The sequence below is a fragment of the Bactrocera dorsalis genome, chromosome 2, assembly GCF_023373825.1.
Source record: "Bactrocera dorsalis isolate Fly_Bdor chromosome 2, ASM2337382v1, whole genome shotgun sequence".
In the NCBI taxonomy this organism is placed as follows: Eukaryota; Metazoa; Arthropoda; class Insecta; order Diptera; family Tephritidae; genus Bactrocera; species Bactrocera dorsalis.
In genome coordinates, this window is record NC_064304.1 from 100,946,900 (window position 1) to 100,959,540 (window position 12,641).

Genomic DNA, 12,641 nt, shown 5'->3' on the forward strand with positions numbered 1-12,641 from the left:
TCTGATTTTCCCTACACAGTTTGCTCAATCGTCGATCGCACAGTTGGAGAAGACACGATCCTCTCAGCAAACACAAATCACCTCGCTGCAAACACAAGTACAATCGCTGGAGTTGACCATACAAACGCTCGGTCACTTCGTCACTCAATTGGCCGAACAAAATGTCGAGCTCGAATTGCCCGGTGATGTGCGACGCATACTGCAACAGCTGGACGATTTGGAGCGTCAGCGGCGCCGACCACACTTCACTGAACGCAAAATTGGCAAATCCGTGTCGGTCAATAGTCATTTGGGGTTTCCACTAAAGGTGTTAGAAGAGTTGAACGAAAGAGAAGAACATGGTTCGCCACAAAAGAAGAAGGAGAAGACACCTTTTTTTGAGCACACCTACGAACAATTGCGACAACAACGCTTTGCACAACAGCAACAAAACGCTCAAACTTCACCAACAACACAACAGCCACGAAAGTTATTAAATAGCGCTAGCAACTCGCTGGACGACAACCAATACCAAACACAAACGCAACATCAACGGCCAAATCGCCTACTTGACTCAGCAGACATACAAACGAAACCTACAGAACTCAAGTTACCCAACCAGTCGGAGCAACCGTTCGATAGCGCCAACATACGCAGCCCACTTGAGGTGGACAGCGGCGTGGGCACACCACTCAGCCCGCCCAGCACGAGCAGCAATAGCAGTAGTAGCGGCCTGAGCACAGGCTCCAGCAGTGGTGGCAGTCTCTTCAGCCGTATGGGTTACAGAAATACACCAGCGGCACTATCACCGTTAAGTAGTCGGCAAACTTTGTATGGCGCCGGCAGTGTGCCAGCAACAACAACGCCTGGTGGCAAAGTCGTGCCAGCTGTCGCGATTATTGCGCCCGCCGAGCAACCACAAACGGATGCAGAAATGCATCCGCTCAGCATGGTTGGTGAGGTGAATGTGCGTTTTAACGGTACAACACAGCTCAAATCGATACGACCCGTACATCATATGCGTCCGATGGCCACTGTGGCAGCAGGTGTGGCGGCAGCGGCCGCCTCGGCGCTGCAAGAGCAACCGACAAAGACGGCCAGCGAGATCAGCAGCAGCAACAGCGGCAGCAGTGAGGCAATCAATACTGATGCGGCTAATGGTCGCAGCTAACGGTTTTGATTCATAGCGAAAATTTTGCGTAGCTTCTATTAAAGCAACAATATAACACATGAAAGATACAAAAAAATAGAGGAAAATAGAAAATAAAGTGAAAACTGCGGCATTTTTCCAGTTTGAAAGCGGGCTTCAAAATAAAGTGGTTAACGCAATTGACAAAGTTTTATAAAAAATACCGCTTCTTAAAAACGATTTAAATTCATACCTTCTTAACATAAAATTTTACTGAAAGATGAAGTTAAAAGTCTAAGAATATTATTCTCAGTTCTATTTACAATTTGATGTTATCCGAGAAAATTATGAGTTTCACTAGATTTCTAAGCTGCGGATGTTATCAGCAATTTTTCCAATAACAATAAATATGTATGTATTTCGCTTTCAAACTGAAACTGATCGCAGTTGGAGCAACCAAAAAAAATCTTTAAGCTTTATGCGCTTAAAAGAAATCTAGCAAAAATTCTACAGTTTCTGAATGAAGAACTGCTTTCAAATGCCGCTAACAGATTTGATAACTTTAATAAGAGCACCTACGCCAACACGATCGCTATGCAATATCTCTAAAATTATAAGGTGAATTATGTATTTAGACAAATATATGTATGTATATGAATGTCAGCGTTAAAATGTAACCGCTAACCCCTTGATGATAATTACAGTGATAATTAAATATTATTTCAGTTAATAATTATTTTACAAAAGTTGTCCTTGCAAAGTCAACAGTTATTGCAAATATATAAATATTACTATTAACTTAAAATTTATAAAATATTATAAAGCCTTTTTTGTTATTTTTCTCTTCTTAATTATTATTAATATTTTTTATTGTTTAATTTGTTAATATATTCTAACAAATAGAGTGAAAATTATAAATATTCACAAAGGTATATATATTGTCATATTTCGCGTGTTTGAACATAGTTTTGAGACTAGTCACGAGTCAATCGACCCTGTGTAAGCATAACGGAAAAGTACAGTTTTAATGTTTTGAATAAAGTTAAGATATAAGTTCCTTAAAACTATTAGTTTATATATTTTATTTTTTTTTTAATATTTTTTTCTGATTTTGTTTCTTATAAAAAATTATAATAAACCAAATCGCTTGACATGTAAATAATATAGTTATTGGAATATGTATGCTTATTTATACGTATAGTAATGGCTTAATTTATGCACTTGGAAATAAAAAAATTATAAATATTATATTTAAAAACTTGCTTCGCTGAGTCCCAATTCATGCATGTAAAGATAACTTTAATTTTTCTCTTAATTAGTTTAAACCAAAAATAAAAATGAAAAACACGAATTAAAAATTTTTTTGATAATTTTCTAAAACAAATATTTTATCAGTAAACATTATTTATTATTTTTTTATTTTATTATATCTTTTTATTTTTTTTTTATTTTATTTTTTTTTTTATTTTTTTTTTTATTTTTTTATTGTGAATTGTTAACCTGGCAGCACCGCCCAAAATACTTTTGGGTATATTTTATGCCTCTAGAACATCAGGATTGAAGTTCACCAAGTTGAAAGTGATAGATCTCGCGCCTAGGCTTTGGTAAATATGTATGAAGAGGAAGCTAACCTTTATTATAATTTTTCATAATTGTTTTTGGACGAATAAATTTAAAAACATAATCTGAAAATGTTAAAATGCTTAGAAAGAAAGAAAATTAATTTAGCATTGTTTTTAGTTTATAAGAATACTTAAGTGTAAGTAGATTGTTAGTAATTTACAAATATTTTTATAGATTCTTATTCAAAGCTAATATACATAAGTCTATGTATGTATGTGTAATTATATTGCGAAATTTTACAAAATTTTCTGTTTTCATTTCCATCTGCAATTTTTTTTTTAATTTTTTAATTTTTTGTTTGCTTGAAACAAATAATTCGAACGTTGATACCACTCATATACTCGTTTACACGAACAGTAAATATTTACAAAAGTACTTAAATAAAAATTAAAAACAAAAAAAACATAACGTTAAATGTGTATGCTTGCTTATATGGACTATATGTGTTATGTTGTGATTAAAAAACATAAAAAACGAAAAATATTTAAAAACTTATATTTGAAAAAGTGCTAGTTGCAAATTACTCGCTTAATTACCTACAAATACCTACAAAAGTACATAAAATGTTTATGTATAATCTCTCTTAGCATAAGCTGGTGCATAAATTTGTATAATCACATGCCTATGTATAAGTATAACTTTTTTTTTGTTATTTACTAGTGCGTGTTATAATTTATTAAAATCGAATGTAGTCACATATGTAATCAAAATTAAATACAATATATATTGTAATTTCTAGCTTAGTAATGTAATTTGCAAGTCCCAAAAGCATTGCCGTGACTTAAATGTACATAAGTGTGTCCACACATACCCACAAATATATATACATATATGTATACTATATGTGTGTATATGCTTGCATAGTGTGTAGTGGTGTCGAAGTGTAGTGCCCAAGTATGCGGTCTGCTGCAATTCTTCGCAAATATTTATAGATGCTAGTACTCGTATATTTGTATCCGAATTTCGAATACCTACTTTTCAAGGTTTTATAAAATGCTTCAAATTGTTAAATTTATATGCTTACACAAAATTTACATACATTAATACAGATATACAGTTATATTATGGAAATGTCTCAGTAAAATATAAATTGCTATATGTCTTTGATTGCGGAGCAGCATATTTATTTGATTAAACAAATACAAAAACAAAAAGCAAATAAATACAATTTATTATGTAGTTCACTAAAAGCAATTGCAGCTATTAAATAAAAATGTATAAAAAAAATATTTTCAAACTTTTTTATTAAAAAAAATGGATATATGATTTTTAGGTTTAAAAAGCTTAGATTTATTTCATAAGGTTTTGACACACAATTATATAATAGTATCTGAGATTAGACATAAAAAGACATTAATGGCTGATCCACATGGAACTTCTGCTTCGCTTTGCGTCAGACATTTGCATTGACCGAACAGTTGGATACATGTGTGCTTATTTATGAGTTCTTTCACATCAAAGCGAAAGCTGCACAGTGAAACAAAATATGGGCCAACTCTCAATGTTTTACCCTTTGCCAAGCAACAGTCGCCATTTTTATTAGAGAGAAACACTGTAGAGGTTACATGGGTTTACGGGTTTCAAAAAATCGATATTTGTATTGATTTATTAAATACTGCAACATCTCTAGAATATTGTCCAAAATTGGTCCAAGTAATAGTTTCGGAGATACAGCTTTGAGAACTTGTGCGCTCGAGGCTAGCTAGGAAGGAATTGAAAAAAAATGTCGCGAAATTTTTATTTTTTTTATAAAAATGTCTGCCAAATATCTAATTTTTAGTTTTTTTTCCTTCGTCCAAGTTTTAAATTAAGGTTTTTACTTAAACACGTATTTTTTCACTTTAGAAGATCATGTAAGGAGTTTTTCTGCAAGTGGGCGCATATTTTTTCCGAGAGGTCACTCGAAATGGTATCGCTTTAGCCGAGTTTACAATTTTTTTTTAAATTTCAGAATTTCTTTACTAATAGTGTATGTTTGTAACAATAAAAAATTCTAACAAAATATTTAATTTTTTATATGAAAAAAAAAATTGTTGAAAAATGCTGATTTTACTCAAAAAACCCATGTTACCCCTTTAAGAGCAACTTGATAACTAATTCTTATTCTTTATCTAGTCTCTTGATCTATCGAAGTTCCTACATATTTCAGTCGAGTTCTAGATAATGCTAGACAGAAGCGTATGATGTGTTCCAGCGTCTCTCTCATGCCTACTTCCCTTCACTTTCTGCATGTATTCGTCCGTACTTATATCCACATCCAGCTCGCATGTGATGTGAGTAGGTTGTGACATGTCATTACACCAAAAACCGTGCTGCAGTCCTTTCGAGACAGTGTGAGTAATAAGCCTGCGCTCTTGCACATGATCTTGACGATCTTACATGTCTTTAGGCCGTTCCATCTCTTCATCATCCATCTCTCCTTTATCTGTCTGTCAGCCTTTTCGGAAATTTCATTGTCTATTGTTTTTAGTGACTTCCGTATTTCCTGTACTGGTTCGGTAGCCAGACGGATAACACTTTTGGCAATCTCTTCTACTACAATTAATTTGTAACCTGGAACTCGGTATATATGCCGCCGCTTTCCGGCTGCCATTATACCTACTGCTTCCCTGCCTCTGACACAATGCCATGTGAGATTATTGCTTTACTCGCCGCCTGGCTCTCGACATAAACACTGGTCACATGAAAGCTCTTGAATCGTCGCCTGACCTTTGCGTTGTCAAAGACCCTCAGCAAGTTCAATGACCTTTATTTCAACTTATATATTACTGATAAGGTAGATATTTTATACGAAAAGTTGCTACCTCATTCAATAAGTAAGCAAAAATATTATTTTAATGAAAACATTTTATTAAAAATTTATTGTCTACTATTTTTAACTGTATTTAAGTTTCATTTTGAAACACATTGAATTATTTTTAATAATATAAATTACATATGAATACACACCAATCAGTTAACAATTTAAATTAATCGCATTTATTTACAATAATTATAAGGAAATCACAGTTATAATTTGTTCGTTAAGTTTTTTATTAAAAATAATTTTTTTCTATTCAAAATATATACCGCGTATATTTTTATTTCATTTATTCTATTTACGAAAATTGTTTTGAAATTATTTAAAACACGCAATTCACTAAACAAATCTCATGTAAGGTACAAACACGTCCTATATAAAAGTTTCTACTTTCAAATACTGTCAATTTTATTCCGGAAGACACTAAACACACCCAAAAAGGTTTTTTGCCAGCTTTCCTACTTGCGTAATAACCACCATTGAAAAAAGCTTAAAGCTTTAAACAATGAGCTTGCACAATTTTTGAAAAGTTGCCAAAGAAGCTTTTTCCTTAATAAGGTTATGAAGCACATTAATTGTTTGAGAGTTAGATCTAGAAATATATGTCGTCTAGAGAATTTTTGCTAAGATATTATGGAATCGAAATGAATTTAAGCTATCAAATAAAAAAGATATATATTTTACTTCCTACTTGTATTCACATATTCATGGTTTCACTACAGAGCCATTTACAATAAAACTTTGTCAGGAGATGAAACGACTTTTTTAGACTCAGAAACCATTTGTATGATCGTACCAACGCTGTTGGTATGTACCATTCAGCTTTCACCATATGAATGCCGTTATATAGTTGCAACACAAACGCGTTGAGTCGAAGAACTCGCATCGACCTATTATCCCTCCCAAGGGACGAAAGTGCTCTTAAAGCTCTTGCAATAATTTGCACTGAAGCTTTTAAGCCGTCAACTCAAACGGGACAGTTCAAGTCCTCAGATTGTCAAAACAACTAACAGATAACCCTTTGAGGACTGCAAATTTAATTGCAATATTTCAAACTACTTGGCGACCCCTGTCACCATAACCTATCCACAAACTCCTTTGTCAGCGGCTCACATTCACTCCTTGTATTGTTGCTGCTTCTCACCATATTCCGATTTGATGGTCGCACCTGCCGGGCCACCAAAAGTCGACATATTACCATACAGACCCGTTGCGGGTGGCATTACGCCAGCTACCGCCGCAGCACCCAACATGTTCGCCATATTCGCTGGCATACCACCCGGATAGAGGTTTTGGTAGAAAAGTGGGTTCTGTAGCTGGAAGAGCGCCATCAGATGAGTCAACTGCATATTTGGTGTATTGGGATCCTGCATTTGCATGCTCTGTGCAGCAGCTGCCGCAGCTGCGGCTGCAGTGGCAGCATTGAAGTTGGGCAAGAAGGGTGGTGGGAAGAGACTCGCAGCAGCGGTGGGCATTTGCGCGTTGTTGGCAAGTTGTGTCGTAGCGTCAGTGGTGGCAGACAATTGGTCAGTAGTGGGCTCCAACTTGATGCGCTTGGCTGGCTCAGTCTTAGCGGGCAATTCCTAGAAATAGAAAGGGCAATGAAAAATAAATTCGTAAAAGTTTTCTTATTACTTCACTTACGATTTTCTTTGGTGGACGCCCACGTTTGCGCGCCAAAAAGCGATCAGCGCTGAGCGAAGACAAAGGTGTGGTGGTGTGCGTGGTCACATTAGCCGCAACAACGGTAGTAGCCGCTGCGGTTGTCGTGGCAATCGATGCTGGTGAATCCTCACCGCTGGAGTCCTTCTGTTTCTTGAAATTCTGATAGGCCTGCTCGCCATCGAGACGTTCGTGCTTACGCTTATGGCTGATCATTTGACTGCTTGAGTGCAGAATGTAAGTGCAGCCCTCGCGCACACAATGGATGTGATTGCAGACGGTGGAGAACTTGCAACCATCGAAAGGACAGGCCTCGGTCTTCAGTATTTTCTTGAAACCATCCTGTGTGAGCTGATAGTCGCGCAGATGATAGGACTTGTGTTTATCTGCATAAAGAATTAGAAATAGACTTCAAACGTGTGACAGCCAGCTAATTATTTATCTCCGCCCAACACTTACCCATATCAGCCTTATTCTTGAACGTGTGATTGCAACCCTCACGGCAGCAGTGATAATGCGACGTCTTCTTGCCATAGAATGGACAGTCTTCAATTTTGCAATTTTCGTGTGCGCGAAAGCGTCGGAAGCCTTCCTGTACGATTTCCGAGTTCTTGCGATGGAAATTCGCATGCATCTGCACATCGCTCGTGCTCACATAAACCTTCGGGCAATCCTCGTAGACACAATGATAATGCGTTTGCTTCCAACAATACGTGCAACCGGCGCCATAAGCAGGCTCACAGTCATCCGAGGCAGAGAAACGCGCAAAACCGAGCAACAAACTCTCTTTACGTTTCTTATGCCATTTCAAATGTCGAATAATATCATCTTTCTTGCTCAATATCTTACCCTGACAAGGCTCGTCGAAACAGTGAAAATGTTCGCGTAGATTCTCCTGCCGACAGAGCGCATTCTCACACTCCAAATAAGACGACACTTTGCGCAGATTCTTGAGGTTTTCTTCGTTTTGCAGGAATGCATCTAAACTGCTAACGGTGTTCAGACTCATTATGCCTGATGTGCCAGTTAGACCAGTTACTCCAGTTAGCTCAGTATTGAGCGTCTGTGTGCTAGGATGTAGACTATGTTTTTTGTGATTCGCTGTGGGCAACTGGTCACTAGAGGGTGGTGTAAGTAAGGTTTTCGCAAGCGACATTGGTGTCATGTTGACACTCTCGTTTTCTGTGAGTTGTGTAAACGGGCCGGCTACATCTTGAGTGAGCTCTGTAGAGCTTTGTTGTGAAAGGTAATGCGTGGAATCGGCTGGTTGCTTCGTGGGTGTTATGTAAGGCTAAAAGAGAATTAAATTTGTGTTGGAGTTTGGTTATAAAAAATAAAATTTTAATTTAGTATAATAAAACAATAGCATTGTAGTAGCCTTCTAACCGGTCAGCAGAAAATAACTAATCTATTTTATCTAGTAGTGGTAGGTTTAATTTCGGAATCGAGATACGAATCTAAGTTTATCATATGTCTGCTGGTATCTAGAACGCCTGTAGGCTTTTCTTATTGATATCAGCAGCAATTTTTTCATCACTCGACATTTCAGCGACATACTCCTCAATCAGAAATAAATTGTACCGTGAGTTACCCACTACAAACATATATGTATGTATAGTATGCATACATATACACATACATATATGAGAAGGCGAGCACGTTCAATCAGCCCACGCGAGCTCTCCTCTTGGAAGTCTTTGCACATCATCATAAAGTTTATTTACTTAAATCGCTCGTATTTTCATTAGAAATGAAGTTGTCGTTTAACTTTTGTTTATTTATTTCCATTTTTTTTTTTGTTATTTAAAATCGGCTGCAACATTGTTGCCGAATTTGTTGTTGATCATGCACAGCTGTAAGTCAGCAGACTGGTAATTGATACTATGTACATATAAACATAGCGTTCGAACATTTGTACGTACATCACTTTGAGATACATATATATTTTTCCACTTATAAATATATGTATATGTATACACATACCGCTTTTTCGGGATATTTTTTCAAAATCTGCATTGATTTTTCGAATTCCGAATAAAAGTCCGTACCAATGACAGTGATGTCAAAAAAACATAAACAAAAAGACAGTTGGAAAAAGAAAAGTTAAGACCGTTAGAAACCGTTAAAGTGTCTTATTCAATGTTGACACTAGCCAGCGGCTAAGATCAGTGACTCTTTATTAGTCGCACGACAGTGGGATCTAAGTAATCGGAGCGGACCAGGATTTTTATCCGACCAAGGACTGTTAATTGGCATCATTCCTTGAAATTACTTCAGTAATGCTTTCTACCGCTACAACGACATAAACAACTCTGCTTTGACGTTCCCACGGCAGTCGGGCTTAAGTAACTGGAATGGATCCGGGTTTTTATCCGGCCAATGACTGTTAACCGGCATAATTAATCGAAATTACTTCAGGAATGTTTTCTGCCGCTACAAAAACATCCATGACTCTGCTCTGGGTTTTCCCCATTACCATTTTAACGGTTATATATATGTAAATATGTACATATATATTCAGTCAGGATTAAGTGGAATTTAATACTTCGCTGGATGTACTGCAACATTGAGCTGAAGATCGAAATTATTTCTTTAGTACTCTATTCACCAAAACCGACTTTAAAATTTGAATATTTGGCCACATTGGCTGCATCGAAGCTATAATACATTTCCCATGTTCAGGTTTTCCTTTCAAGAACCTGATTTTGATCGGTCAGATTTTATGGCGCCTATATGCGATAATGGTCGGATTTTAATAATACGTTCGGAAGTTGAGAACTTCTTCTTCTTCTTTACTGGCGTAGACACCGCTTATGCGATTATAGCCGAGTTGAATTGGACGATGGAGTCATGGGTAGAAGTTCACGCAAGTGAGGAAAGTTCTTTGATTGCCATTCAGTTGGGAGTGGCCACAAACGATTCTTTTACATTTGGCTCAATCTGTTCACGATGGATAGCCAGAAAACATCCGTTTGAAGGCGAGCTACAGTGAGAAGGCGAAACATGTTTTTTTTTTGTTGTAGCTTCCAGAATTCTGCCGTTTGATATTCCGACAAATGAGCAGCTTCTTGGAGAGAAAGAAACGTGTGCAAAATTTCAAATCCATATCTCCTAAACTGAGGGACTAATTCGCATATATTCAGACAGACAGTCCGACATAATTTAATCGTATCAGCTCGTCACAGTGACATTTACATATATATATGTATGTATATTTTATTTCCTTTCGGATGCAAACTACGTGGCACACTTAAGATACCCTGCTCAGGTTATAAATATACCATATGTATGTACGTAACGTAGTTTAGTTAGAATGCGCCAGATTTAACCTCACAATTTCATACAGACCTCGCTTTCTTCAAACGGGTCAAAAAGTTTAACTTTATGTAACGGTAAAAACATAAACTACAAATATGATTTTACTCACCACACTCGTAGAACCGTCCAAAGAGTTCGAAGAGTTTCGCACATCCACATTACTTCTTGTCCTCAGGCAACGCGTCTCAGCGTTGCTATGCCGCAGACTAGCCAATGGCTTTTCGTCTTCCTCATCGTCATCAAGCACCTCTACAGCTTCGACTACATCATCGCTTTGCTGTTGTTGCACCTTTATCCCACATTCTTCTGCATCTGCTTGCCTACACTCACGCCAACGATCTGTCCGTCTATCGGATAAATCCTGCGCTTGTGCACGATACTTCTCCTCCTCCACCGTAACGGTGTCACTGACATCTTCAACGTCGTTGGATGTGGTCGAAGCATTGTCCAATGGACTGCAATCTTCCTCGTCCAGCTGCGTTGACGCCGCCGCCACCTCAGCTCCTTCTTCTACCCGCTCTTCATCTTCGGTGGGCGTAGATGTCACTGTAGAAGATTGAAGAGAATTAGCAGCTGTAATATGGCCTACATCACAAGCTAAATCGTTTGTGGGGAAAATGTGTGTTTGAAGGGGAAATTGACTGCCGGCCGAAACATTGTACGCAGCCGCTGCCAATGATAACGCTGTCGCCGCCGACATGCCCGAATTCGGTGTTGTTGGTGTTAACAATAAATTCGACGGCACGCCGAGTGCAGGCGGTGTGGTCGCTAGCATTGGTGGTGGTGGTGCTGACAATTGGCCGAACAGTAACTGTTGTAGGGGGGAGAGTGTGTTGTGTTGTGTATTGTGTTGTAGTTGCTGTTGTTGTATGGCTATTGAGGAGTTGGAATTACTATTAGGACTACGGGTGGTACAACTACTGCTACTACTACAGTTGGTGATGGTGGTGGTTGTGGTTTGCGAATTTTTGCGTGAATGCGTTCTTGGATTGTGCGGCTGCTGCTGCTGCTGCTGGTGGTGTTGTTGCTGTGTTTGTTGTGTCGCATCGACGAATGTTGTTGCTGTTGTCATTGTGCTGCTGCTGATGTCCATCTCCATTTCACGCTTACTGGGTGAAGGAAGATTATGCATTTGGTGTTGTTGCTGTTGCTGCTGCTGCTGCAATTGCTGTTGCTGTTGTTGTTGCAACAAATTCATCATATACAGTTGCATGATAAACTCCAGTTGTGTAGACATTTTGACGTTGATTTTATTGTTTACTTTTTTTGTTGTTGTAAAATTGTTTTAAAAATCTACGAGCACACTCACGCACAAGCGGACGATAAGGGTATTCACAGTCAACAGCGGCACTTTTCACAGCAATAATTCTTTTGAAGCAAAAATATTGTATTTTTTAGTATTTAATTAAAATTTTAATGTTTGCACAATAATTTTATTTAATTTTTTTTATTTTGAATTCTTAACTTCTTTTTTTGCACAATAAATTTTCCAAAAATTATATACAAAAATTTTGAACTAATTATTTTTAATTTTTTAATCATTTATTATTAATTTTTTTTTTCATAAATTTTATTATTATATTTTCAATAATAGTTTCTCAATATTTTTCCAACTTAATAACATCCAAGAACAGCACAATATTTCTACAATGATTCTTAGTTCGCAAAAAATTCACAAAACCACACTAATTTTTTTTTTGGAAATCTTTCAATTATCAATTCGTTATTTATTTCTTTGCAGCGACGTAGCTGTATCTTCGTCTACAACTCTTTCGTTCGCATGAAGTCTTAAAGAAATAGAAGCGATAGATTTAAGAAATTGTCTCGCTAGCTTGGCATCAAGGCTCAAACTGATTCAACTCTTCCACAGCAGGCGTCTAATATACGTGACTGTCCTTAAAAAATTCTTCTAATGCCAAAGATAGTCCAAATTGCAGCATCGCAACACTTTCAACCCTCTCCCTGCCGGTAAAAAGTGATCAGCAACTTTAGCATTAACAGCGAATAGCATGCTCACCTAGCGTTCTCTGCTAAAAAATATCTTCCACATACAAGCGCACACTCACGAATCCATAGCAATCCGCTCCGATCAGTAGCTCTGCTCACCATTTGCACCGACACACATACATT

The 12,641-nt window shown here is 37.1% G+C and overlaps 2 protein-coding genes across 8 annotated transcripts in view; one reads left to right on the forward strand and one right to left on the reverse strand.

The window, feature by feature from the left end:
- LOC105226056 (TBC1 domain family member 4) overlaps positions 1-3,960 on the forward strand; it is a 46,767-nt gene extending 42,807 nt beyond the window's left edge. For all 7 annotated transcript variants that reach the window (XM_011204799.4, XM_011204800.4, XM_011204804.4 and 4 more), the window contains one exon: positions 20-3,960. In XM_011204799.4, the coding sequence (XP_011203101.2) occupies positions 20-1,150 (1,131 nt within the window). In that variant the 3' untranslated portion in view covers positions 1,151-3,960. The remainder of the gene's footprint in view (positions 1-19) is intronic.
- A 2,247-nt stretch (positions 3,961-6,207) lies between these two features.
- LOC105226055 (transcription factor castor) lies at positions 6,208-12,349 on the reverse strand. The gene is made up of 4 exons (XM_011204798.4): positions 10,621-12,349; positions 7,653-8,484; positions 7,176-7,579; positions 6,208-7,114 (listed from the first exon to the last, which is right to left on the reverse strand). Exons 1-4 carry the CDS (start codon positions 11,746-11,748, stop codon positions 6,647-6,649), a joined length of 2,832 nt encoding a protein of 943 aa, XP_011203100.2. The 5' UTR covers positions 11,749-12,349; the 3' UTR covers positions 6,208-6,646.
- Positions 12,350-12,641: the final 292 nt, after the last annotated feature.

Excerpts from the sequence above, each read along its gene's own strand:
- LOC105226055 (XM_011204798.4), bottom strand. The coding sequence starts at position 11,748 with ATGTCTACACAACTGGAGTTTATCATGCAACTGTATATGATGAATTTG. Across the intron at positions 8,485-10,620 it reads TGGACGGTTCTACGAGTGTG|CCTTACATAACACCCACGAA; the intron begins GTGAGTAAAATC and ends ATTCTCTTTTAG. Across the intron at positions 7,115-7,175 it reads GGCGTCCACCAAAGAAAATC|GAATTGCCCGCTAAGACTGA; the intron begins GTAAGTGAAGTA and ends TTCTATTTCTAG.